The sequence below is a fragment of the Chelonoidis abingdonii genome, chromosome 2 (assembly GCF_003597395.2).
Source record: "Chelonoidis abingdonii isolate Lonesome George chromosome 2, CheloAbing_2.0, whole genome shotgun sequence".
NCBI lineage: Eukaryota > Metazoa > Chordata > Testudines > Testudinidae > Chelonoidis > Chelonoidis abingdonii.
In genome coordinates, this window is record NC_133770.1 from 253,905,732 (window position 1) to 253,930,007 (window position 24,276).

Consider the following 24,276-nt stretch of genomic DNA (forward strand, 5'->3'; position numbering starts at 1 on the left):
TGTTGTGTGGCCTGGACCGCCAGGCACGAGGCGGCACAGCAGCCAGCGAACAGAGCTGCTAACAGGGGAGTTTCAGAGGGAGTTTCCAGGGGGAGGTTGCAGGGGAGACTACAGCAGAGGAACCAACAAGCCAGAGAAGAGAGTGGACAGCGGAGTGCCAGGAGCCCGGTGCCTGTAGGGGGTTGTGTTGTGTTGTGTGGCCTGGACTGCCAGGCATGAGGCGGGGAGGCCATAAGTGATACAGAGGTAGCAGCAAAAGACACAATGAGGATGACTGGGTGTGTAAGCTGCGGCATGTACATGATCCTGGAAGGGTTACCTGAAAAGGGTTACATCTGCATGAAGTGCCGCCTGACAGAGCTGCTGGAAGAAAAGATCCGAGGCCTGGAGATGCAGGTGGAAACCTTGGTTGAGTTTAGAAGGGGGGTCGAGGAAATGATGGAACACAGACAGGAGGGGGCCGAAGGGATAAGCTCAGATGTGCAGATGGAAGCAGGACCAAAGAATTCTGAGGAGGGGCTTTACCTCGATTTCAGTAAGGCATTTGACACGGTTCCACATGGGAATTGTTAGTTAATTGGAAAAATGGGGAATGAATATGAAAATTGAAAGGTGGATTAGATTGGTTAAAGGGGAGACTCCAACGGTCGTACTGCAGGTGAACTGTCAGGCTTGGGAAGGGTTTACTAGTGGAGTTCCTCAGATGGTTTTGGACCAATCTTACTGAACCTTTTTTACTACCTTGGCAAAAGAGCAGGGAAATGTGCTAATAAAGTTTTGCGGATGAATACAAGCTGGGGGTTTGCTAACACAGAGAAGGACCGGGATCACACAGGAAGATTCTGGGTGACCTTGTAAACTGGACGTAATAGACAGGATGAAATGTTAATAGTGGAAAAGTGCAGTCATGCACTTAGGATTATAATAGAAATTTAGATATAATTGGGACCCAACAGTTGGAAAACAACGAGGAGGAGAGGACCTTTGGGGTATTGGGTGATCGCAGGATGACTATGAGCGCCAATGCGATATGGCCGTTAAAAAAAGCAAATGCATGTTTAGGATTGCATCAGGCAAGGTATTCCAGCAATAAGGAGGTGTTATACGTGTATAAGGCGCTGGTGAGACCTCACCTGGATACTGTGTATATTTGGTGTCCCCATGTTTAAGAAGATGAATTCAAACTGGAACAGGTTCAGAGACGGCTACTAGGATGCCGAAGGAATGGAAAACTGCTTAGAAAGAGACTGCAGGAGCTTGCGTTGTTTAGGACTGCCAAAGAAGACTCCGGGGATATGTTGCTTATATAAAATATATCAGGGGGATTAACATTAGGGAGGGAGAGGAATTATTTAGCTTAGTCTAATGTAGACACAAATCAAATGATAAACTGGACACTGGAAGTTCAGACCTGAATTAGACGAAGGTTTTAACCATTAGAGGAGGAAATCTGGAAACAGCGTTCCAACGGGAGTGTTGGGGGCAAAAGACATATCTGGCTTTAAGACGAGTTGATAAGTTATGGAAGGGATGATATGAAGGATATTTAATTTGCAATTTGTTTTGATTATCAGCAGATAGATCTGCTCAATGGTCTGCGATGGGAGTTGGAAGGATGGATGCAGAGTTACGCAGAGAATTCTTCCTGGACTGCTTGGCTGGGAGCTTGCCCATACTCAGGTTTAGCTGATCGCCATATTGGGTCGGAAGGAATTTTCCTCCAGGGCAGATTGCAGAGGCTGCTGGAGGTTTTTCGCCTTCCCCTGCACGCGTAGGGCATGGGTCACTTGCTGTGGATCTCTGCTTGAGGTCCTTCAAACACATTTGGAGACATTCATACTTGGACATAGGTTAGGGGTTGTTATAGAAGTGATGGTTAGGTTCTTTGCCTGCTTCTGCAGGAGTCAGACTAGATGATCATATTTCTTCCTGACCTATCAGTGCTTATGAGTCTGATGTGCATAGCAACTCATTTTGTTTGCTAATGTTTGCAAAGTCAATATTTTTCAGGGAATTAAATAGTATACTAGGAATAACCTAATCCTGCAAAGGTTTCCCATAGACAAACTTATATATACATATAGATTGCAATGTTCTCTCTAATGCTAGCCCATTTGCGAACACTATTTCCTTGGATTTCATGCAAACAGTTAGCAAACATCTATGCTTATCTCTGTTACTATTTAAAAAGTTCACTGTTCCTTACTTCTCATGAATCCTAGCTGTATCCTTGAAGATGAACGACTTCTGCAGAGCTTCACTATACTGCAGTCATGGTACTGGTGAATCTGTAATAGGGCCAAAAAAATTTTCCACAGATCCACATATTCAACTTTGACTCCAAATTCTGTTTTCCACAGATGTGAACTGATGCAGGGAGACTAGACTATAGAGAGCTGAGACCCACTATATAGTATAAGCACAGATTTGAGAGTGTTATGTAAGAACAGGTCTCCAGGCAGCAACTGACATTTAATACTATATCTTGTTGTTTAACACTGCTCAGATTATGAATGACAGGAAGGGAAGGTTTCCTGTTTCCCAGAGCAAGATTTCTAAGGTTCTTATATTAAAGCTACCTTGGTGACTAGTTCAATTTAAATTGTCTTTAAACTGGGCACATCTGTAAGGTTATGTACTTAATTAGTTTAAATAAATTAAGTAATATTTATTTACTAAATAATAAATAAGCAACTAAACTGATTTCAACAAAGGTTTAAAATGTTTTAGTGCTCTACATTAGGAGCATGACCATGTGCAACTAAGAAATTTGAAATCAATTTGTTACCAGTGCAACTTTCTAGTATAGACAAAGCCTAATGTTGAAAGTTAGAGGCTTTTATTCATAGTGTGAAGAGAGGAAAGTATAAATTAAAAGGCAGAAATGTAAGATAATGTGAATTAGTGATGGGATTGTATCCCAGAAAGGCATTTCTAATTGTTTCTTTATTAAAATTCATGATGTGTAGTCTTTATCCATGATGTCCTGATCTATGTACATCTCATCTCTCTTTAGCTTACATTCATCTTTAGGATTAACCTAAGAACTTGTCTTATTTTAATGGATTATGTTTACAATAAAACATGCAATCAAGGTAGAAAAGAGATAGATGGAAAAAGGTGAGAAAAAGATGCAAGAGAATAGTAGAGAGAGGAACCGACATGCTATTAACTGTCAACAATACTTAAATTCATTTTTGGCCATGATTTTAAATACACAGAAATCTGTTACCTATAACTGCTATTTCGAATCTTAGTCTCAAGACAGACTGTGGCAATAGTTTCTCTTCCTCTCAACAGCACAGCAGCAACCAAAAACTGCAAGATTTTCAAAATTTTCCCTGTCACTGTCTACCAAGATGAAGTTCAGATAGATCACGTAGTTAGAATCTGCCTTGACAGGTTAGAAGGGGTGCCAGAGAATATTAGGAAGCTACGAACTTGATCCAGCAAGTAGTCATGAAGGTTATCAAGAGAATTGTGGTGATTCACCCACAGATTCCTAAACAAATGGAGCTGGTCCCAAGAGTCTGTAACTCTAGAACAGTTTAGTTCAGACCCTCCAGTCTTCCTTCTTTGAAAGGACAAAAAGTCCACAATCCACTAAGTATTTGTCTCTATCTCTTTCAATTAGAACTGAGTCAAGGAATTCTGCCTCTACACTTCAACCCCCTGCCCGGAGACTCTATAAGGTATGGAAGCGTTAATTATATGTTGGGCTTTCCATGAAGCCCCACCAGAAAGGCTACCTACAATATTGCTGAACCAATGTATTTCTTGTATGTCCTGGTTATGTTCCTGACCCAACCAGCACCCAGCACTCTCATATTCGGGCTGCACTTAACGGTTCTTGGATCAGTACATCCTCTCTTTAAATGACTTTTTGTCACTGGTGGCCCTAGATAGTGAAATCAGCCTCGTGACCATTGCAAATAATAGCTGGAGATGATTAATGGAAATATTTTAAAATATTTGCATTATTCCAAGGTGTGTGTGTGTGTGTGTGTGTGTGTGTGTGTGTGTGTGTGTGTGTGTTGTGTGTGTGTGTGTGTGTGTGTCTAGACGGGGGCAGGGGTCAGCAACCTTTCAGAAGTGGTGTGCCGAGTCTTCATTTATTCACTCTAATTTAAGGTTTCACATTTCAGTAATACATTTTAACCTTTTTAGAAGGTCTCTTTCTCTAAGTGTATAATATATAACTAAACCTGAAGTTGGCAACCTGTGGCACACGGCTCGCCTGGGCCAGTTTGTTTACCCGCCGTGTCAGCAGGTTCAGCCAACTGCGGTTCCCACTGGCCATGTTTTGCCATCCCAGGCCAATAGGGGTGGCGGGAAAAGTTGCGAGCGAGCTTCCGGCCGCCCCCATTGGCCTGGGACAGTGAACCGCGGCCAGTGGGAGCTGCGGTCCGCTGAACCTGCTGATGCAGCAGGTAAACAAACTGGCCCGGCTCGCCAGGGTGCTTACCCTGGCGAGCCGCGTGTCACAGGTTGCTGACCCCTGAACTAAACTATTGTTGTATGTAAAGTAAACAAGGTTTTTAAAATGTTTAAGAAGCTTCATTTAAAATTGAATTAAAATGCAGAGCCCCTGGACTGGTGGCCAGGACCCAGGCAGTAGAAGTGCCACTGAAAATCAGCTCACGTGCCGCCTTCAGCACGCGTGCCATAGGTTGCCTATCCCTGGTGTAGAGAAAGACTGAGCTACTTGCACTCTCAGTGTTACTTTGGCCGATGTATTATATTCTCTTAACTGGGTAAAGATGAGAGGTGGGTCTCTGTCCTAAGTTATGCCACTGCATAAATGCACTCTTCTTTTTTTTAATTTATTTTGCTATTTGTAAACTTACAAGAGAGACAAATTCAGAATTTTAAGTAAATGTTTGGCACAGATTTATAAAGATCGTCTGCCCCTCACTTACAAAGACAGCACAGTGTAGGTGAACAGAACTTAACTCTTCCATATCTTAAGGACATGAAATCTCCTGTGTCTCAGGCATAGCAATTGTTTTGTATGACCTTACCAGTGTATTGGAATATCATAGAATAGTGCACTACAGAGGTGCGGAAGGAAGAGGGGGCTGTGTGTCTCTTGACTACAGCAGAGCTACTACAAAATTGGCTCTACTATCTCCTGCCACCTCAGTAGTGTTGATTTATTGTCACTCACAGTGCATCAAAAACATCCAATCTATGGATTGAACAGTGACCAGATGAAGATGTTTTGCTGGAGAGCCTTGACAAGAAACAAGAAATCCAACAAGAAATATGTGATTTTAGTTTCAATGTGAAGCCTGATAACAGTCTTCAAATGTATTAAGGGCTGTTAAAGTGATCAGTTCTCCGTTGTTCTCCATGTCCACTGAAGGGGGACAAGTAGTAACTGGCTTAATTGGCAATTAGGGAGATTTAGGTTAGATGTTAGGAAAAAAGACTTTCTAACTGTAAGGATAGTTAAGCTCTGGTATAGGCCTCCTAGGGAGGTTGTGGAATCCCCGTCATTGGAGGCTTTTAAGAACAAGTTGGACAAACAATCTGTCAGTGGTGGTCTAGGTTTACTTGTTCCTGCCTCACATTAGGGTAGGTGACCTCTTGGGGTCCCTTCCAGCCCTATATTTCTATGAATCTATAAATATGGGTAGCAGTGCACAGTAGAGGATTTTTCTGACAGCACCAGGAACATTTAGTTCTAAAGGCAGATCTTTTTCTGGTCTTGTGACTTTAAATTTCAGGACTGCAGTTTGATATTTGTATAATTAGATGAATTCTCTGAGACGGGCTCTTGTTGGGGATTTTGATGATACCATATTTTCCTAACAGTGCCACACTCTGGAAAAGGTCTTTTTCTGGGTTTGGACCCGTTGTCCAGTATCTAAACAATATATTTCTCTGAGGTGATATATAGCATCTAAATGCCATGAAGTCATAAAAATGATCCATCTCTCACCAGCTGACGGCTTGAAAAATCCATATTTCTTTTTTTTAAAACAGATTTAAATAAAGCATCTGTTTAATTAGGATTAGGGCCCCATTACTAGGTGTGGAATAGACGTATATGGAGTGACTGTCTTCAGCCCAGAGAACTTACAGAAACCTAAGGCCGTGATCAGGTACGGTACAGAGAGACACCAGAAGTAAATGGGGCACCCATATGAAAGGGCCCACTCACATGGAACAACCGGAAGAATGGAGGCCTAAAATAACAAGTGACACATGAAGGAGGGTGGAGAAGGATACAGTCCAATGTATAAAATACACAGACCTTCATCTCTCTACTCTGGGCTTTCCCTGCTCTCTCCCCTTGGTTCTGCGCGCGCGCGCGCACACACACACACACACTGCTCTTGCTCCAATTCCTCTCCCTTAACCATCTGTTCCACAAATGCATTGCTCCATAGAAACAAATGGCCTTAGAGACACAGCTACTGGTGAGTTGTGAGAGAGGAGGACTTTGTCTAAGTGGAAAGCCCATTTGCTCCATGAGTCTCTCCTATTCTTTCTTCAGAATGCAGGTGTGGTGAGGGTTGAGAGTGCAGGTCTCCACACAACATGTGCGGCTTGATAGCTTTGTGGTCCATAGCAATATAGCACTGTGGTAAGAATGGAGATAAGCAGCACTAAAATACAGGGATGTCATATTCCTTTGGATGTGTCATTTCGGATCGTGACATTAATAAACCCATACAAAGCGAGCATAATGAGAAAACTCAGAACACCAGGACATTAAAGGGGAAAAAAAACATGATTGTGACAATCAGTATTAAGTAACATCAGAATATAACCACAGAGTGCTGGTGCAAAGAACTAATTTGTACATGTTTCCTTCAGGTCAGGTTTTGGTTTCTAACAAAACTTGATTTTTCTTGTTGTTTTTGCATTAACTCAAGAGCTTCAAAAGTAGGGGTAATCCAAACAAAATTTATCGAAAACAGGATAACAATGTATTAAGGTTTTACAAGCACTCCAAGAAGTTGTTTATCTCTTTTGAGGTAGACAGAATTCAAATTGCCTTCATTAGCAGTGCAATATACTGTGGAAAATGAGCCTGGTTCTTATCAAGAGGGTCCCTGATTAGCATTTTTGCTAAATAACCAAGCTGTTCTGTTTTTTTTCCAAACCACTCTAGAGCAGTAGAACAGGAGAGAGAGAGAAACTCATTTAGCTAAGTAATACTTGCAGCATTTTGGGGGTAGATTTTCTTTTAATATTTGTCACTGAAGTTCCCTGCTCTTTTACTAGATTTTTAAATGATATAGACTATACTAGATAATGACTCTACTACATGATACAGGAACTACTATATAAGCAGTGAACCTTAAAAATATAAAGGCTATCTATGAAGAATAAATTGTGGTTCAACACGAAAATATGATTTGCACCCCTCTGCCTTTCAGCGCACTGACACTGAGTCCTGGCAAGGTATTCAGACTTCATTATACAACACCCTTAATAACCAATCCAGCAGTCCCCAAAATTTGGAAGCATTCTTATTTTTCTAAGAAAATTGTCTCTTTCATTTCTCACAATACTGTGGAATCCTGGTTAACGTCACTAGCCAGATTTGTTCCTGACAGTATGTTCCATTTTAAGACGAATATCCCCTCCTTAAATATAAATGGATACACAAAAGCACACCGGATATTAACTGTAGAAAATGCAAATTGTGAATGGATAATAAGTATATTAATTTTCAGTGATACTTACCATGGTATAATAGTTTACCCTTGATACAGATGCCAAGATCTTCCCCTCTAAGTGGTCAAAGTATTAATTTGTATAAGAAACTTCTTTTTAGGGATAATATTTAAACACTTCTCCTAACCCTTTGCTCTCCAGTCCTCTCCCACTTTTTTCTCCTTACTGAAATATCTCTCTTAAAAAGTATTAGAATTTGTCTACATAGGGATGTTAACCACAACTGCTATTCCACAACAGTCATTCAGCAACAGACCTCACGTGGATGATCTTATTCAAGAATCAGAGTGTCTTTTCCTGATGGGATTAAACTACAGGCACAGCAATTGCTCTTAAAATTCACATTTTGCTTTAATCCAAAATAACTTTCAAGTGCATATCAATCCTCAGATTCTATTGGGGGCCTAAACTGATGACTTAAAAGGAAGCACACAACAGGAGATATATACACCAGGGATTCTCAACTTTTTTTTATTTTTAAGGCCCCCACAACATGCTATAAAAACTCCATGGCCCACCTGTGCCATAGCAACTGTTTTTCTGCATATAAGAGTCAGGGCTGCCATTAGGGGGTAGCAAGCAGGGCAGTTGCCTGAGGCTCCATGCCAAGGAGCCAGAAAGCTAAGTTTCTTAGGTTTCAGTTCCTGGTGGCGGAGCTCAGAGGCCCTGGCTGCAGTCCCATGTGGTGGGGCTTTGGCTTTCTGCCCTGGACCTGATGCCAGCCATGCTTGACGGACCCCCTGAAATCTGCTCAAGGCCTCCCAGGGGGCCTCGGACCCCTGGGTGAGAACCATTGGTATATCAGTATTTTAATTCAAATCTGCAACAGCTTTACTAACAGCTTAACTCCACCTAACTGAACTCTGTCTGTTCTGAGCAGAGATTTTAATTTATAAAAGAGGTAAAATACAAGCAATACAATCCCACAGATTTTACTGCATTATCAAGAATTTATGCTTTCAGTCAACATATAAATGAAGATTCTGGTAGACATTCTGTTAGTTAAGGACTTCACTGTCTAGATAGATGAATTGCTGTCTCGTTGAGCCTCCTACACTGAAAGAACTGTACCATTAGAAGTGTTACCATACCCTACATTCAATAGTAATAAAATATTAACTTAAAGCCTTGTTGCTAGCACCTAAGTGAAAATAGTGTTTAACAATAAACTGAGGCTCTGACTTGGAAAATCCCTGAGGAAAAAAAATTAAAGCCAGAAATCCCCATCAAACTGAGCAGCATTATGTGTGTGTTCTTAATTGCTGATTTTAATTTTTTCTTCTCAGGTTAATGGATCTATCACATCAGTTCAGCAGATATTTAATTTTTTCTGCAGACAAAATAAAGATTTCTAAAGATACTTTGTCCCTTATGAGTAACAGAGGTCCTGTTGAAGACAACCAAATTCATTATCTTAATAACCTGTGGCCAACTTTAACCCAGGCCTCTTGAAAGAAGCCGGTTCACTCATCCAACTAACTAAATCTTATAATAAACTAACAAAGCTTAATTTGATGAGTCATCCCAACTAATCAGGCAGTATTAAATGGTTATCAGCTGCTTATGAAGTATTCAAGCACTGCCAGTTTGAATTTCAATGGATCTGCAGACACTGGGATAAATGAACGATATTCCTGAAATGGCAAATCAAGGGTTGATTTTGCACCAAGCCATGGCATCATCATGGCAAAAAATAGCAGACCAGGTTGTAGGGCCTAATTAGCTATTGGTCACTGTTGTTAACTGATGTTTTTGTGTCATAATATCCCTGCTATTAAATGTTAAACTTTTCCTCAACCTAATTAAAGATAATATGGTAAAGAAAATGCACACAAAGGGTACATTACATAAATAATTCAATGGTTGGATGAACTCAGTAGCTCCTACAAGGAATTTAATCTATCTCCAAAGAGAAACAACAATTACGTAACTTACATTTACAAAAAATTGTTTCATGTTGAAGATCCCTAACAGACCACATACTGATTGACACATTTCCACACTAATGTGGAATTAGTGAAACACCAACAGGTCCTTCGGAGCCCCAGGATAGTATGGAAATTGTTTTCTGATTGTGGAAATGCACACCACACTTGAATTCACTATTTTTAAACCGAAATCTGTTCTTACCATCATGATTAGGATTTCCCAAAGTCCATGGCTCGTCTGAGTCAAAATGAGTGTCTCCCCCAATTCCTGGCCCAGGGAAGTAAGCATGGGCCAAAAATCCTCCCTCCCCGTCAAAGGGAGAACTGTCTCCATGAAAACCTGATGCAAAAATGATTGTAATATCCACGTCCCTTTTGCCATTTTCTAATTCAATGTAAGGAACTTCTTCAAATGTCAGAGGAGTTACATTCTGCCACACATCAAAGGCACGGCGAATGGCTTTGCGGGTTTCGGCATCACCTACTTTTGGAGTGACGTTCTTTATGCTGAAACAAACAAACAAACAAACAAATTAATCTGACAGAGTGCTCAGTGACACAACTCACGTTCATTTTTCTCTGATTACTGCAGGCACGGATATATACAGTGCAGGTAAGGCATTTTATCCTCAGAGAAAAATAGCTTTAAATAAATAGGTGAGAAATTACTGCATTAATTTGTGCAGTCTTTTATGCTAGATCTCATTATGGGTTAGTTATTTGATTCTCAGCAGTACAGAATTCTTATTCTAAGATCATTAAAAATATTTTATGAAGAAAAAAATGCTTAACAGTGGGGTAACTGGATTAATCAACCATTGGCCATTTATCTCTTGGAACACAATTAGAATCAAGCTCAGCCAAAGGACTGCATGTCATTCTGATCAAAAACTGCAAATGTTCCCAGTTTAAATGAGATTTTAATTTCTTAGTGGTTAGAATTAACAACAGAATAATACCATACTGTGCCTACCAACCAGAACTTAAAAGGCCCTAAAAACAATTCTTGCTACATTCAGAACTATACAACTAATTCTTAATTAGAAACATTTTTTTTTCCATTTCATTACAGGTTAAGATGTCCTTTTGCTGTCTTATTAAGCACACAGTGACCTTCTGTTAAATTAAATAGTCCACGGGAAGAATCGTTTGACAGAAAAGTTTGTGCTACTTCAGGAAACCGTACCGTTACAAGACCATTTGTTCTAAGCTATTTCATCAAAAGCAAGTACTCCATCTTAATTTCAATGAGAAACGTGCAGAATTCGCAAACAATATTGATTAAAATGAGTGATGGTGGAAAGTATGCTACAATCAGGGGTGAAAGTGGGCCGGTACGGGCCGGTAGAGTATACCAGTAAGAAGCCAGTACTGCCCCGTACATAGCCTACGTTAAACCACTGCCGTGGCAGTGCTTTAACGTCGTTGCCTCTTTTGCTCCCTCCGGGCCGCCACTGATGGGGGCAGGCAAAAGGGACAATTGCCCAGGGTTGGTGATGTAAAAGGGCCCAGGGCTTCCGGCTGCTGCCTCCATGGCAGGAGCCAGAGCCCCGGATGCTTTTAAAGCTCCGCCGGAGCCCCCGGTGGCAGGGGCCAGGCAGTGCAGATGGATTGGCTGAGGGAGGCTGACCCTCCCCCACCCCCACCCCTTCTGCCTAAGGCCCCTCCTCTTCTGGGGGGTCAAAGCCGGCCTCCGTACAGGTCATAATTTAACATTACTTTCACCCCTGGCTACAATGGAATCTTTACGAAAAATACATATTTAAAATTAATAAACACACACACACAGAGTCCCAAACTAATCAATTTGAAATCAATCCAGTTCCCCACTGCTATTTGTAAGTCAAATGCTTTACAAAAGACTAAGTATGTTACAGCTACGCACTTATCTTTATCAACCAAATTTGTAATCGCCTCAAGGAATGAAATCTGATTTGTTTGACAAGATCTATTTGTCATAAAACCATCTTAACTGGCATTTATTAATCAAATCAACTATTTCTTGTAGCAACTAACAAAGACCCTGATTCTGAAATTAGCTCTGTCTGAGTGGATCCCTAGGCTTTTGCAGAACTGATTGCAAGATCAAGGCTATATTAAGATATTTTTGTAGTGAACAGTATTGTACTATATGTTATTGTTAAAGATATGGGAAGTGAATCCCTTGAACAGGAAGTGGTATTTAAAATCTCCCAGCAATTTTTTGTTGTGGTAAGTTTTAGAGAGCAAATTTAAACTTTGAGGGGGCTGTATGGCAGTTGAGCTAATAATGAGTGAGGATGAATTATGTGATGGTGGGGAACTGACTGAATCCCTCAACTATTAATTTCCAGAGTTGTTAATATTTGGATTTTTTTGAAGTTTTTCTTTGTAAGAGTATGCAGCATTTTCCAGAACTCCGCTGAAATGCACTTTGCATGTGGTGAAAAAGGTTTGTTTTTTACACTTTAAAGATTATTGATCAAAAAAACCTTAATAGAAAATTAAATTGTCCTGAGGTGTTTGGGCCTGAAACAAGGACTGTTAAAATCAGCTGGGGAGGTGAAGTGGAGGAGGCTTTACACTGACCTCAGGGGGCTTTTGATTAAGCCGTTTGCTGAAGAATCATAAAGGTTTTTAAAAAAAACAGATTTTAGTCCTGCTTCAACTGGAAAACTGGAAATCTTAACATAACCTTAATAATGGAGCTTCTAGCAGCACCTCCAACATTTTTCTGAAATGCCCAAGACTTCCGGTTTTAAGAAGCAACCTCTATTCATATGTTGTATGATAACTATATTTTCTAGCACATTTTGAAGTAGTAGAGTGTTAAAAGAATAGTGAACATCATCGATCTGGTTGTAGATGATACAATACTAATGTTAAACTTCAGAATGCTGGCAAGTCAGATTTTCACTCCATTCACACTGTTCTCTGCGGAATTTCCCTCGGCATACAGATTGCAAACCTTAGGCACAGTGGTGTAAGTTAAGTGCAGAATGAAAAGTTTAATTTTGAAATGTCCAGCCTAAGTGGATTTCAGTGAGACCTTTAATGTTATCTTAATACAGCTTTTTTTGTGTACTCCATTACTCTACACAGGACTGGCACTGATTGCTTAACAACAAATTGTGCAGGTCACTGTAGTATTATGCCCCTTTCACAAAGATTAAATAGCCTCAGGCACCTTTTCCATCAAGCTTTAGCTATCGAATTACTTCTGATAGTTCTCCAAATCCTGACTTTCAAATTCAAGACAAGTCCATTATTTATGGCTCCTCTACAACATACACTTCACATACTAGAACAAAAGACATTCTTGGTTTCCAAAACAGCCTTGCAGGGGGGTGAATTACATTTAAACATGTAGCATATGAAGAAAATATAAACTATTTGTTTATAACAGAATGTCTTGAAGTTTTCTTTAATAGCTACTGTGTTTTGGAAAACTCCTATAATAATTGTGTATTTTAAAATGTATGTAACAATAGTAAATGTGTCCGCGACTGATTAAAAAGGGGCAGATTTTCATCTCATTTACACTGGTGTAGATCTAGAGTAGACTTATTGAGAATCTTGCTTAAAATATGCAACAGAAGGGGACATGGAAAAAATGTGTCTTTATAGGTATTATAGTGGCAAATAAACTAACTGGGAAAACTGTTGTCCTGTTGGAAGCAACAAGTTTATTATATAAATACACTGCATTAGCACAACAATGCCCACAACCCTTGCAGTCTAGGTGTTACTGCAATGCGAACAATGATAATCGCTTAAAAGACTTCATTCTGAACACGTCACTGAAACAGCAAATTAAGAAGTGATAAGGCCTAAGGACTGCCCCATAAATACCCAAGCTATAAGTATAAAACCACTGCTCACCTGCCTTGCTAGAAGAGAGAGACTGTTGACAACTACACACATAGAGGTACAAGAAAGCTTATTCACAAGGTATCAAAACTTACAGATGCAGGAGCAACAGTAGGTTAGGGATATACCAGTGGGGGAGCAGCTATACTGTATGTCACCAGAGTGTGGTGAGGATCCTTCTTAAAGCAGGGTTTTCCAAACATTCAGACCTGGCAATCTCCTTCCAGAATAAGAAGTGTTCTGGGGAGAGAGTTATGAAACTTCTAATCCTAACCTTGAACTGTATTTTGTAACTGTAACTAAATTTTGATCCTAATTTTGTAACTGTAACTAAATCAGAAATAACTATGAAGATTTGAAATAGGAACTTTAATCACACAGGAGGGACACAAGTATAAGCACAGTCAAAATTTTATGTGATGGATGAGGCTTTCTTGTTGATGAAAGAGGTTCCACAGGAGGAAAGAATGAGGAAATACACAGTTCCCATAATTTTTGATCAACAGGTAAATTACTAAATAGTTACTTTTTGTCAGTTTAGAAAGTTGTTCTCAGACATCGTGGAACGGGGCACCCAAATACCCCAACAGAACCTGCTTCAATACGGGGGGGGGGGGCAAAAACCCTCCAACCGCACACCCGTAGTTGTTACCCAGCACTTAGTACTAGAACCCACAGTGGTATCATTAAAAAATTATAACCCATACTCAATGGGGACCACATGCTGAAAGAAATCTTTCCCAACCCCCCTCTTCTGGCCTTCAATCAAATCCCCAGGTCACTAAGCTCATACTCAGAAGCAAGCTCCGCACAGACCAGGTCACAAGAACTCAAATGTGGTACCAGACCCTGCCATAACAACAGATGTAAAACTTGCAGACCTATCTCCACCGGTATGATGATCAACATTCCCTACAACACACCTTTCAAGATCCATAGGTTCTACAGATGAATATCAGAACACGTGGCGTAGCTCATCCAGTCAGTAAATGCCCTAACAACAACTATGTGGTGAAACAAGACAATCATTATGCTCTCAGATGAACTCACACAGAAAAATAATAAAAGGCACCCATGGGCAAACACTTTTCACAAAACCATCATTCAATATCTGACCTCTCAGGCCTCATCCTCAAAAGAAACCTGCACAACACCTTCAAAAGATGAGCATGAGGGCTTAAATTCATAGCTTTGCTAGACACTAAAAATCATGGTTTTAATAAAGACACTGGATTTATGGCTTATCACAACAATCTGTAAACCACTAACCTAGTGGTAGGCAAACCTATGGCATGCATGCCAAAGGCGGCATGTGAGCTGATTTTCAGTGGAACTCACACTGCCTGGGTCCTGACCATTGGTCTGGGAGGGCTCTGCATTTTAATTTAATTTTAAATTAAGCTTCTTAAACATTTTTTAAACCTTATTTACTTTACATACAACAATAGTTTAGTTATATATTATAGACATAGAAAGAGACCTTCTAAAAACATTAAAATGTATTACTGGCACGCGGAACCTTAAATTAGAGTGAATAATTGAAAACTCGGCACACCACTTCTGAAAGGTTGCCAACCCCTGCACTAACCCCTCATTTTTTGTCCTATATCTGGAGAAGTATTAACAGGCCATTTCATCTTGAATAGTCTCTCAGAATATGTGCTATTTATGCTAAACAATCTATTCCACCTTGTACTTAGTTGTGATACTCTGAGTACCTTACTCAGGTGAAAATGAGCCTGTGTAGCTCAAAAAATTGTCTCTTTCACCAGCAAAAGTTGGTCCAATAAAAGATATTACCTCACCCACCTTGTCTCTGATAGGGAAGAACTCAGTGTTTTGTTGTTGTTGTTCTTTTTTGACACAAACATTATTTTTAATTTATTACCTGCTTCGGGCACTAGAACTTCTGAATTCATGTTTTTTGCCCATGAAAGAATAAGGTTTTCTTCAGTGGAATGGACCTTTCATTGCTATATGATTTCTACAGATACCAAATACCATGTCTAAAGGGCTTTCATGTTGACATTGCTAGTCTGAGTAATTGGATCTTGTTGATTTTATAAAGGTCTCAAGTTTTCTTCCCCCGCTCTCCCCCCCCCAAAAAAAGAAAAGAAAGAACAGCTTCATCCTTAAGTGACAGATGTTTGTTTTCTAAATATCGCAGCAAATTTGGGGACAACGTACTCTCAGGAACTAGCTCTTCAGGACATATCTCACCTGATAATTTGGAATCAGTCAGCATAAAGCCAGACATCATATATTTGCCATCATACTTTGGCAATTTCTTTTTCTTCCTTCGCTATCACTAAAATAGTTTCCTGCTGTCTGTATGCCAGTTGCCACTGAGTTTTTTTATTAAATGATCATCCATCTTTCTGAGCCAACCCAAGCCCAGAAGGGAGTCCCAACAAAGCCTGAACGATGCCCGTAATGCGTGCATGTGAAGCTATCACAACAACTGTTCCAACTCAATGACATGTTGTATCATGATCTGTGGGCATGGATACTTGTAGTGTCTGTTGTACATAATAAATAGATGTTTTTAATGGGGTTTATACTGCTTTACCTAGGGTAAATTCAGTATACAGATTTAATATTTTATTAACAGGGACTCTAGTGGCCTGCTGTACTGGTCTTACTGGATCACTAGCTAGAGTTCTCAGGGCTTTGACAAACCTGTTACACAGGGCTGAGGTGGGGTATCCATTTTTAAAAATAATTTTAAATCTATTGATTTTTCCCCTAAAGACTTATATTTTTATTTGATTTCCCATGACACTGCCCACAGCTACCCCAAACACAGATCTCCTCTGAGAGCTGCACGGCATGGGTTGGGACACTCTGGTCTAAAGAAATGAAAAGCACAGAAGGATAATAGTGTGGGACATTTGTCTGAATGGGTAAAAAACTCCACTTAACAATCCATCATAAGTGATCAACCAATTCAAGATTCATACTTGATATGAAAAGGTTAACTTATAGTGAAATTTAAACAAGGGCTAAATCTGAGTAACTTGTTAAAACCTTATCTTCTCGTTGGTTCTGCCATCAATCAAAGCTAAACTGAGCTGAATACTTTTTTTTTTGCTTCTCCTGTCTCACTGCTTGTCTTACTGAAATGAATGGACTGCCTCTGGTCAAATACAGATTTCATTTTATGCTACTATTTCCCCAGAGACACTCTTCATCAAGTTACTTCATTAATCTGTCACTGGTTTGGGTTAAGTTTTAGCTTAAGCTTCTTTTAGTGTCATTTTGATAACTCTTTGTAACCTAAAACCTGTTTTTCAAATAAAGTGTGATCTTGATTTACACAGTTACGGAATCAATTGATTAAACCCAAATCAGAGACACTGTTTGTGATTTTCCTATTTCACAACCGTGTTGCCATATTGGACAGAGACTATAATTCTTTTACCTTTTCTTCTCCATTAAACTCTTTTAACTCATTAAAAATGAGAAAGAAAGGAACAATTAAAGGGTAAATTTCCAGGATCCAAACCCAAGAGTAACAAAACACATTATAGACAAACACTTTTATTGAGCAAACGTTTTAAGAACCCTGAAATTCGTAACTTACTAGCTTATTTAAAATCTGTAAAATTTAAGAATAACACTTTTAAATTTAATTTATGTTCCAATATTTTATTATTTCAGGATTGCTGAGATAGGTAATCATTAAAGAAGTGAGAACTAGTGTTTCACCATGGAGGTTAATTTTAGATGAAACCAATTGACTTAAAAAAAAGATGTGGTAAGGAGGAAACATTATTTCTTTATTAATTAGCTATGCTCTTCTACAATATAATCAGCTTAATTGACGTTATGCATGGATCCTCTTGGAAGTATAGATATCAGGCCTTTTTTCATAGCTCAGTTTACTGTCAGCATGGTGTAATTTAATCACCTTTCTGGGCATGCAGGGTATATTTTACCCCTTTATTAAGAGGTTAGAAGTGCTGAGGTACAAAACAATGGATCCTCTATTGCTAGCACTGCTATAATACAATAAGGGCAAAGATCACCTTTTAGTAAATTTCATTTTAGGCAACCAATGTGCTGCAAGGTAAGGGAAGTGATGCTTAATCAGCACATTGGAATTGATAACTATTCTATGATATTCAAATTCTTATATTATGCCCAGCACTGTGGCATCTTAGGCCTAGCAGACACTAGAAACTTTTCCTAGCACAGTATACTCCTGATTATCCGAACACCATGGGGGACATGGATTTTATTTGAATGAGTTTGGATAATCAAGATGGCAGGAGCCATCCAACAGCAGGGTGGCTTCTCACACAGCCGGGGCTACATCCTCTTCCTTCTCACAGTCCTGGCTGGGATCTCTACTCTGCCTTGCACACTCACTCCCTCAATAGCGGGGGTAAAGGAGGCCCCTGCCTCATCACAGGGCCAGTGACACTGAATCCCTCCAGATTCAAAGTGCAGAGCAGAGAGCCCCGGCCAGGACTCTGCTCTGCCCCATCAGGACCGCAGCTAAGTGCAGGGATCACTGAGGAGTCACTGACCCTTCAGTAGTGCAGGGAGCTCTCTGTAGCTCCTCTATTACGGTCCTAATCACTCACTTCTGGACAGTGGGGCGGTGGAGAGCTTCCATGCGTTACTGCAGGTCGGTGACACCTGATAAAACAGAGGAGTATCTATCATGTGGTGGGCTGTCCATTCCTCCACTCGGAGGGAAAAGTTGTGCGTGTGTGTTTGTTTAATTATATATCTGAAAAAAACCTAATGTATTATATGTTGCTTAGCAGGAAAGGAGGGTGGGAGAAGTGAGTGTCACATTTGAACTGAGAAATGGTGAGGTTTGTTGTCATTCTAGAGGAAAATGTTGAAGTGTAGCATTGCCATAGCAATATCATGCAATATAATGCAACTTCATTTTGTATAGACTCTTTCATATTCACTATGTCCCAAAATGCACTGAAAAGTCAAATAATGCAATTACAAAGTTAAAAACAAATGAAATCAGAGGGAGCAATAAATTATGAGTCCACAGAAAGAAGAGAAAACCTGTTTTCCAACAACAGCTGAAGTAAGTGGACATTCTAGAAGACACAAAGACACAGAGGAAGTTGCTCCAGAAAATAGGAATTGTCTCAACAGCAGTGTGATTTTTGTAAAGAGAAGAAGACTTCAGTAGATAAACAGATGAAGAGTGCAGAGAATGCAAAGTATGACTCATGAGGTAGTCTCCAAGAAGTTCATAGAGGGTTTTTACAAAGAATAAGGGCAATTTTGTACTGGACACTCAGATGAGGAGCAACTGAAATTACCTGAGGATAAGGTTTGTGTGTTTACCTTTGTAGATGTGAGAAGGTAGGCAACAGCATTCTACAGATGCTGGAATATGTTGAATTGGGACTTGGGGAGGCCACAGAGATGGAAGTTGGAATAGTCAAGGAGATGAAAACATGGATGATGACGTCAGCTATATCCAAGTAAAGGCAGTGGCAACATGCAAACTTCTTTGTTGTTATGGCAGTTTAGATAGGAAGATTTGAAACAGGAGCTGTGAGACGAAAAGTGAATTTTAAAGTAAGAATGATACAAGCATACAGATAGTTAAGACAAAATGGAGGTCTGCATTTAGGAAAAGGTTGTGTTTGAGCATAATTGTTTTGCCTAATAAAAAGGATCTTTTTCCTTGGAGATATTGAGGTGAATTAAAGTGAAATAAAGCCATATATTTGTTTGGACAAGCCAGGAACAAGAGTGAACATGGAGAAGTTATTAAAGAAACTGAAAGATATATACAACTGTGAATCATCAGTGCAAAAATAATAGGTAAAGAAAGAGGAGGTAGGTATTTGATAATTTAATGGAAAAAGTACATAGGAAGAGAACTCAAACTTAAAACTCCATGTAAGAGAGGTCTTGGAAAACAAGGATTGTTTCTTTATAGACAGAGGGAGAATGGTTTGATAAGCAGAAGACACATAACAAAAGAGTCCTGGAGATATAGGCAAGCTTTGCTGGAGGTCCTGGAGGTTGGAGTGAGCCATAGAACTCAAGTAAATTACATAGTTATTGTAATTAAAGGAATAAGGAATAAGTATATTTCAATCATTACAAGAGAAAGGAAACCACTAAAGGGCAAAACCTACGGTCCTTATTCGGTTTTATTTTGTCTTCATAGGCAAACCCTCCACTGACTTTACACATTGCAGTGACTTTACAGGGAGTTTGCCCAAGTAAGCACTGAGCAAAAAAAACGCAGAGAGAGCTTCAGAATGACACACTAAAATACCTCTGTCTTAAATAAAACAAACAGTAATTAACAATCTAACAGGAAATGGCCATCTCGGAAATTTGGTGTAAAATGTGTCATAAAGAATTAGCTTTGCCATTAAAACATGCTGAAAATCAAAAACAGTTACTCTAAGACATATTAATTTAAAAAAAATTTGGAGAAATTTTAGAGTCAATTTAAAAATGATAGAATTTCCAAACTATTCTAGAAGCAACACTGTTTCTTTCAATCTTACTTTATGTTACAATCCATGCCCCTGGTCGAATATATTAAAATTCAACCTCCACTAACGGGAAAACAGTCTAATTAATTAACTGTAGAAATGAAACAGTGACCAGAAATTCAAAAAGACTTTTGAAAAAACTCTTTTTTGGATTCTATTCTCATCTAGTAAATAATCATAAATGGCCTAATTGTGCAACCTGCTCTCATGCTGGTGAGCACTAAATCATGTGAGTAGTTTCTTGGCTTCCATGGGACTACTCACATAAATAAACACTCACCAATATATTGGAGGCAGGATCAAGCCCTAACTAAAGGTCTGATTCCACAACATTTACTAGTGAATGTTATACTGCTTAAGACCAGGAGTCGTCTCATTGCAGTCCCATTAGTTCTTAAGGACCAGGCCCTAAAGTACCATAACAATTCACGGGAGTTCTCTTATAGGAAATAGTTATATTTCTATTATAAAGCTCTATTTTCTGAAGTCTTGATATGTTTTTTCATTGGGAGTCTGAAGTAATACTGTCACGTCCTATGATAACAATGCATAGAATAAACTTACAGGTGTCTGTAGCTGTAAAAGATCACTTCAGTTTTAACACTGTATATAAGGCTAGATGCTCATAAAGTCACAGGCAAGTTATTTTGTTTAACTAGTCCCAGGATGTATTTTTGTTGTGTCCCAGTACGTACCCAGAACGTTTAATCAGTTTCAAAGGATGTAAGAGTTCCCAAGTGTATCAAGATCTGTTTATCTGCCCACATAAAATGTTCATGACCCTGAGGTACTAGAAAACAAGGCATTTTTCAAGTACTACATTTTTGTCTTTCAGAGAAACTTCAAAGCTACATATATAGTCACACATCCTTCCTTACAAGTTCTTAATCACTCTCTCCATGTATGGAGATATCACTACTCAACTGTGTATGTCTAAGCGCCCTTTTTTTTTTTCTTTTTTACTATTTACAGTGCATGCCCAGTGACAAACTAAACTAAATAACCTCAGATACTTAGGGCCAGAGTGTGGAGCCCTTATTCACACTAGTGAGCACTTACTCAAGTAGTCCCAATGGTTTCAAGTGAGGTGTCCTCAACCTGGCACCAAACAACAACAACAATTAACATGTACGCATGTAAAAGTAATGTGATTATGAGCTATGGTACTTTATTGTACATGTGTTTGGAAAGTTTCAAATACTCCTATAGGATATAAATGAATACAACTGAATTACAGCTGGTTGTTTACAAGAAATAAATTTACAGACCTTAAGGTCAGAAGGGACCATCATGATCATCTAGACCTCGTACACATTGCAGGCCACAGAACCTCGCCCACCCACTCTGTAATAGACCCCTAACCTCTGCCTGAGTTACTGAAGTCCTCGGATCATGCTTTGAAGACTTCAAGTTACACAGAATCCACCATTTACATTAGTTTAAATGGGCAAGTGCCATGTGCTCCATGCTGCAGACGAAGGCAAAAAAGCCCAGGACTTCTGCCAATCTGACCCGAGGGGCCTCTGCCAATCCTTCCCGACCCCAAATATGGTAAACAGTTCGACTCTGAGCATGTGGGCAAGACCCACCAGCCAAACACCTGGGAAAGAATTCTCTGTAGTAACTCAGAGTCCTTCTTCTCTAGCGTACATCAAAGGAGTGGTTTCCAGAATTAACAAGTGAAGTGCCCACACCTCCAACTAACTTCAACACTCAGGGCCCCTGAAAAAATCAATGGTTAACATTTCCCATCATATCTTCTTTTTATTTTAAAGACAAGATGTTCAGTTCACATCTTGACCTGCTTTTTTATTTGGAGTTTGAAATAATACTGTCATGTTTAATAAAAACAATGCACAGTTTATCCTTACAGTCTGTTGTTGACTGCTGGTGTATATTAAAAGTCAATATGCAGGCGTCAGTCCCCCTGCAATCATCATCTATAAACTGATGTATTTATGCTTTGTACATTTAAGTGCAATCTGTCTCTATGCAAATTCAAAATATTTGATTGTTTTCCTCAGTGTTAGTCGTGCTTCATGGAACTTTTAATTTTCAAAGACTTTAAGGCCTATAGCCACTTCCTATGTTTCTTCATTTAAAGGGTGTTTCCTGAAGATTAAGCATGAAATTCTCTCCCCCTATTCCATCCATTTAGGGCTACTCAGGCAATGCAAGGTAGCAGAATCTGTTGCTAACTGGTCAGGGGAGAATTTCCCTGCCATAGGGTAGCTCACATCTGTAATTAAGTGGTATAACTGGCCAGCATAAAATGCCTCCCTCCCACCATACTCTGAGCACAGCTCATACAGAAAGAAATTAATCAGGATTGGTGATAGAGAAGAGGGTCACCTGCCTGGGATCTGATCCACCAGTGAAGTCAATGGAAAGATCCATTGATTTTAACGGGCGCTGGATAAGACCCCTCACCCACCCACATCAGTTAAATAAACCCTGAAGTTGAACCGAATGGTACATCTTGCAGAACAATCAAAAACTGTTTTAAACTCAGGAATACAAAACAGAGCTGCAGAATGGCATTTAATATATTAAATTAATTGTGAGTAACTGTCATAAATGGATAGGTAAGGTAAGGGTTAAGTTTCTTTTACCTGAAAAGGGTAACCGAACACCTGACCAGAGGACCAATCAGAGAACTGGATTGTTTAAAGTCAGGGGCGGGAATTTGTATACTCGGGGTCTTTGTTGTTTTCTTAGCTATGAGGAAACAAGTCTTCTTCTAATTCTCTCCTAATACTTCTTCTAAACATCTGTAAGTACCCAGGAACCGCAAAGTAATTCAGCTATGATGGTCTTTGGGGTGTATTTACCTGTATGTTAATTTGTTGTGCTGGTTTAATTGGGCTATCTTTTAAATCAGACTGTTTCTTTATATTTTCTTATAAGCAAGAGCCTGTATTGAGTTTCTTAATGCAAGATGATTGTTTTATATTTTCTTTCTTTTTTTCTATAAAGTTTTCTTGTTAAACCTTGTGAAAGTTCTTTTCCTAGGGAGGCAAAGGGAAAAGCCAGGCTGTGGGGTATTTTCCTATTTGGGTCCAGGGAAAGAGCAGACTACGGGGAAAGAGACGAAGAATTCTCTCTGTTCTCTGGTGGTTACAGTTTTTCCCTCGTTCCTGGAGCAAGGGGGGTGGCAGAGCCCAGCTGTGGGTATTTTGCATCTCCATTGTCCTGAGGGAAGCAGAAAAGCTGGTTTCTTGGGTCACACAGGTTAGCCGCGAGGCAAGCCTGATAAGGAGGGGGAAGGGGTTATTTTCCCTGCTTTTAGCATCCAAGGGATTGGGAATCTGGGTGTCCCACCAAGGGAGGGTTGGGGACACCAGAGGGAGGAAAGGGGGGATCAGGCCCCATAGATTAATTCCTGATCTGGTGGCAGCGAGAATATCCAAGCTGGTAGTGAGCTTGGGGGAGTTTCAGGTAAGCCCCCAAACTTTGGACGCAAAAGTCCAGATTTGGGACAGGACCAGACTGGTGGACCCTAAAGTCCAGGTCTGGGACTGGACGGCTAGATTACCACAGTAACCCTGCTTTAAAAAGTAATATTGAGTTTTATATAACAGGCTTGGTTCAACATACACCCTTACCTTTTGATTAGCATATTGCTACTTCATTTCTAAACATTTACTACAGGCTGAGGGCTCTTTCCAGACTCCTCTTTGTCTGACTCCTAATGCTAGAGTTCAAATTATGAATAGTAAGATTATCTTTCTGATTATGGAGATTTTATGGTCAATAATTCTCCAATGTGTTTTTCGAACCAAATCCACCTTGATATTCATTATTATAAAGATGACAGTTTTATTCTCATTGATTTACATCATGGTATCATGTTCAAAAAGTGAAATGGTTTATTTCCTGAAGCCATAAGTGGAGGTTGTTATTGTGACAAGCTCACAAAATGTCTTCATGTGAACTGAACATTCTATTAAAAAGAAAACCTCCCTAAGTATCACAGACGTCTTCCCTGACTCCGTATTACGTTCATTAAATCATTGGTTATATAACACAATCCCAAACTCTCAGACAAAATCACGGTTGTATCACATTAGTCTCTGGCTTGCTTTGGAATGGGAAAATAGTTTTCTAGCACTCTGGACCAGTGATTCTCAACCAGGGGTACATGTACCCTTGGGGGATACGCAGAGGTCTTCCATGGGGTACATCAACTCTTCTAGATATTTGCCTAGTTTTACTTACAAGCTACATAAAAAGCACTAGCAAAGACAGTACAAACTAAAATTTCATATAATGACTTGTTTATACTGCTTTATATACTATACACTGAAATG

At 39.6% G+C, this 24,276-nt stretch overlaps 1 protein-coding gene across 1 annotated transcript in view; it reads right to left on the bottom strand.

The window, feature by feature from the left end:
* MMP16 (matrix metallopeptidase 16) overlaps positions 1-24,276 on the bottom strand; it is a 239,776-nt gene that overhangs the window by 84,325 nt on the left and 131,175 nt on the right. The window contains exon 4 of the mRNA XM_032804586.2: positions 9,823-10,127. Coding sequence (XP_032660477.1) covers positions 9,823-10,127 — 305 coding nt within the window. The remainder of the gene's footprint in view (positions 1-9,822; positions 10,128-24,276) is intronic.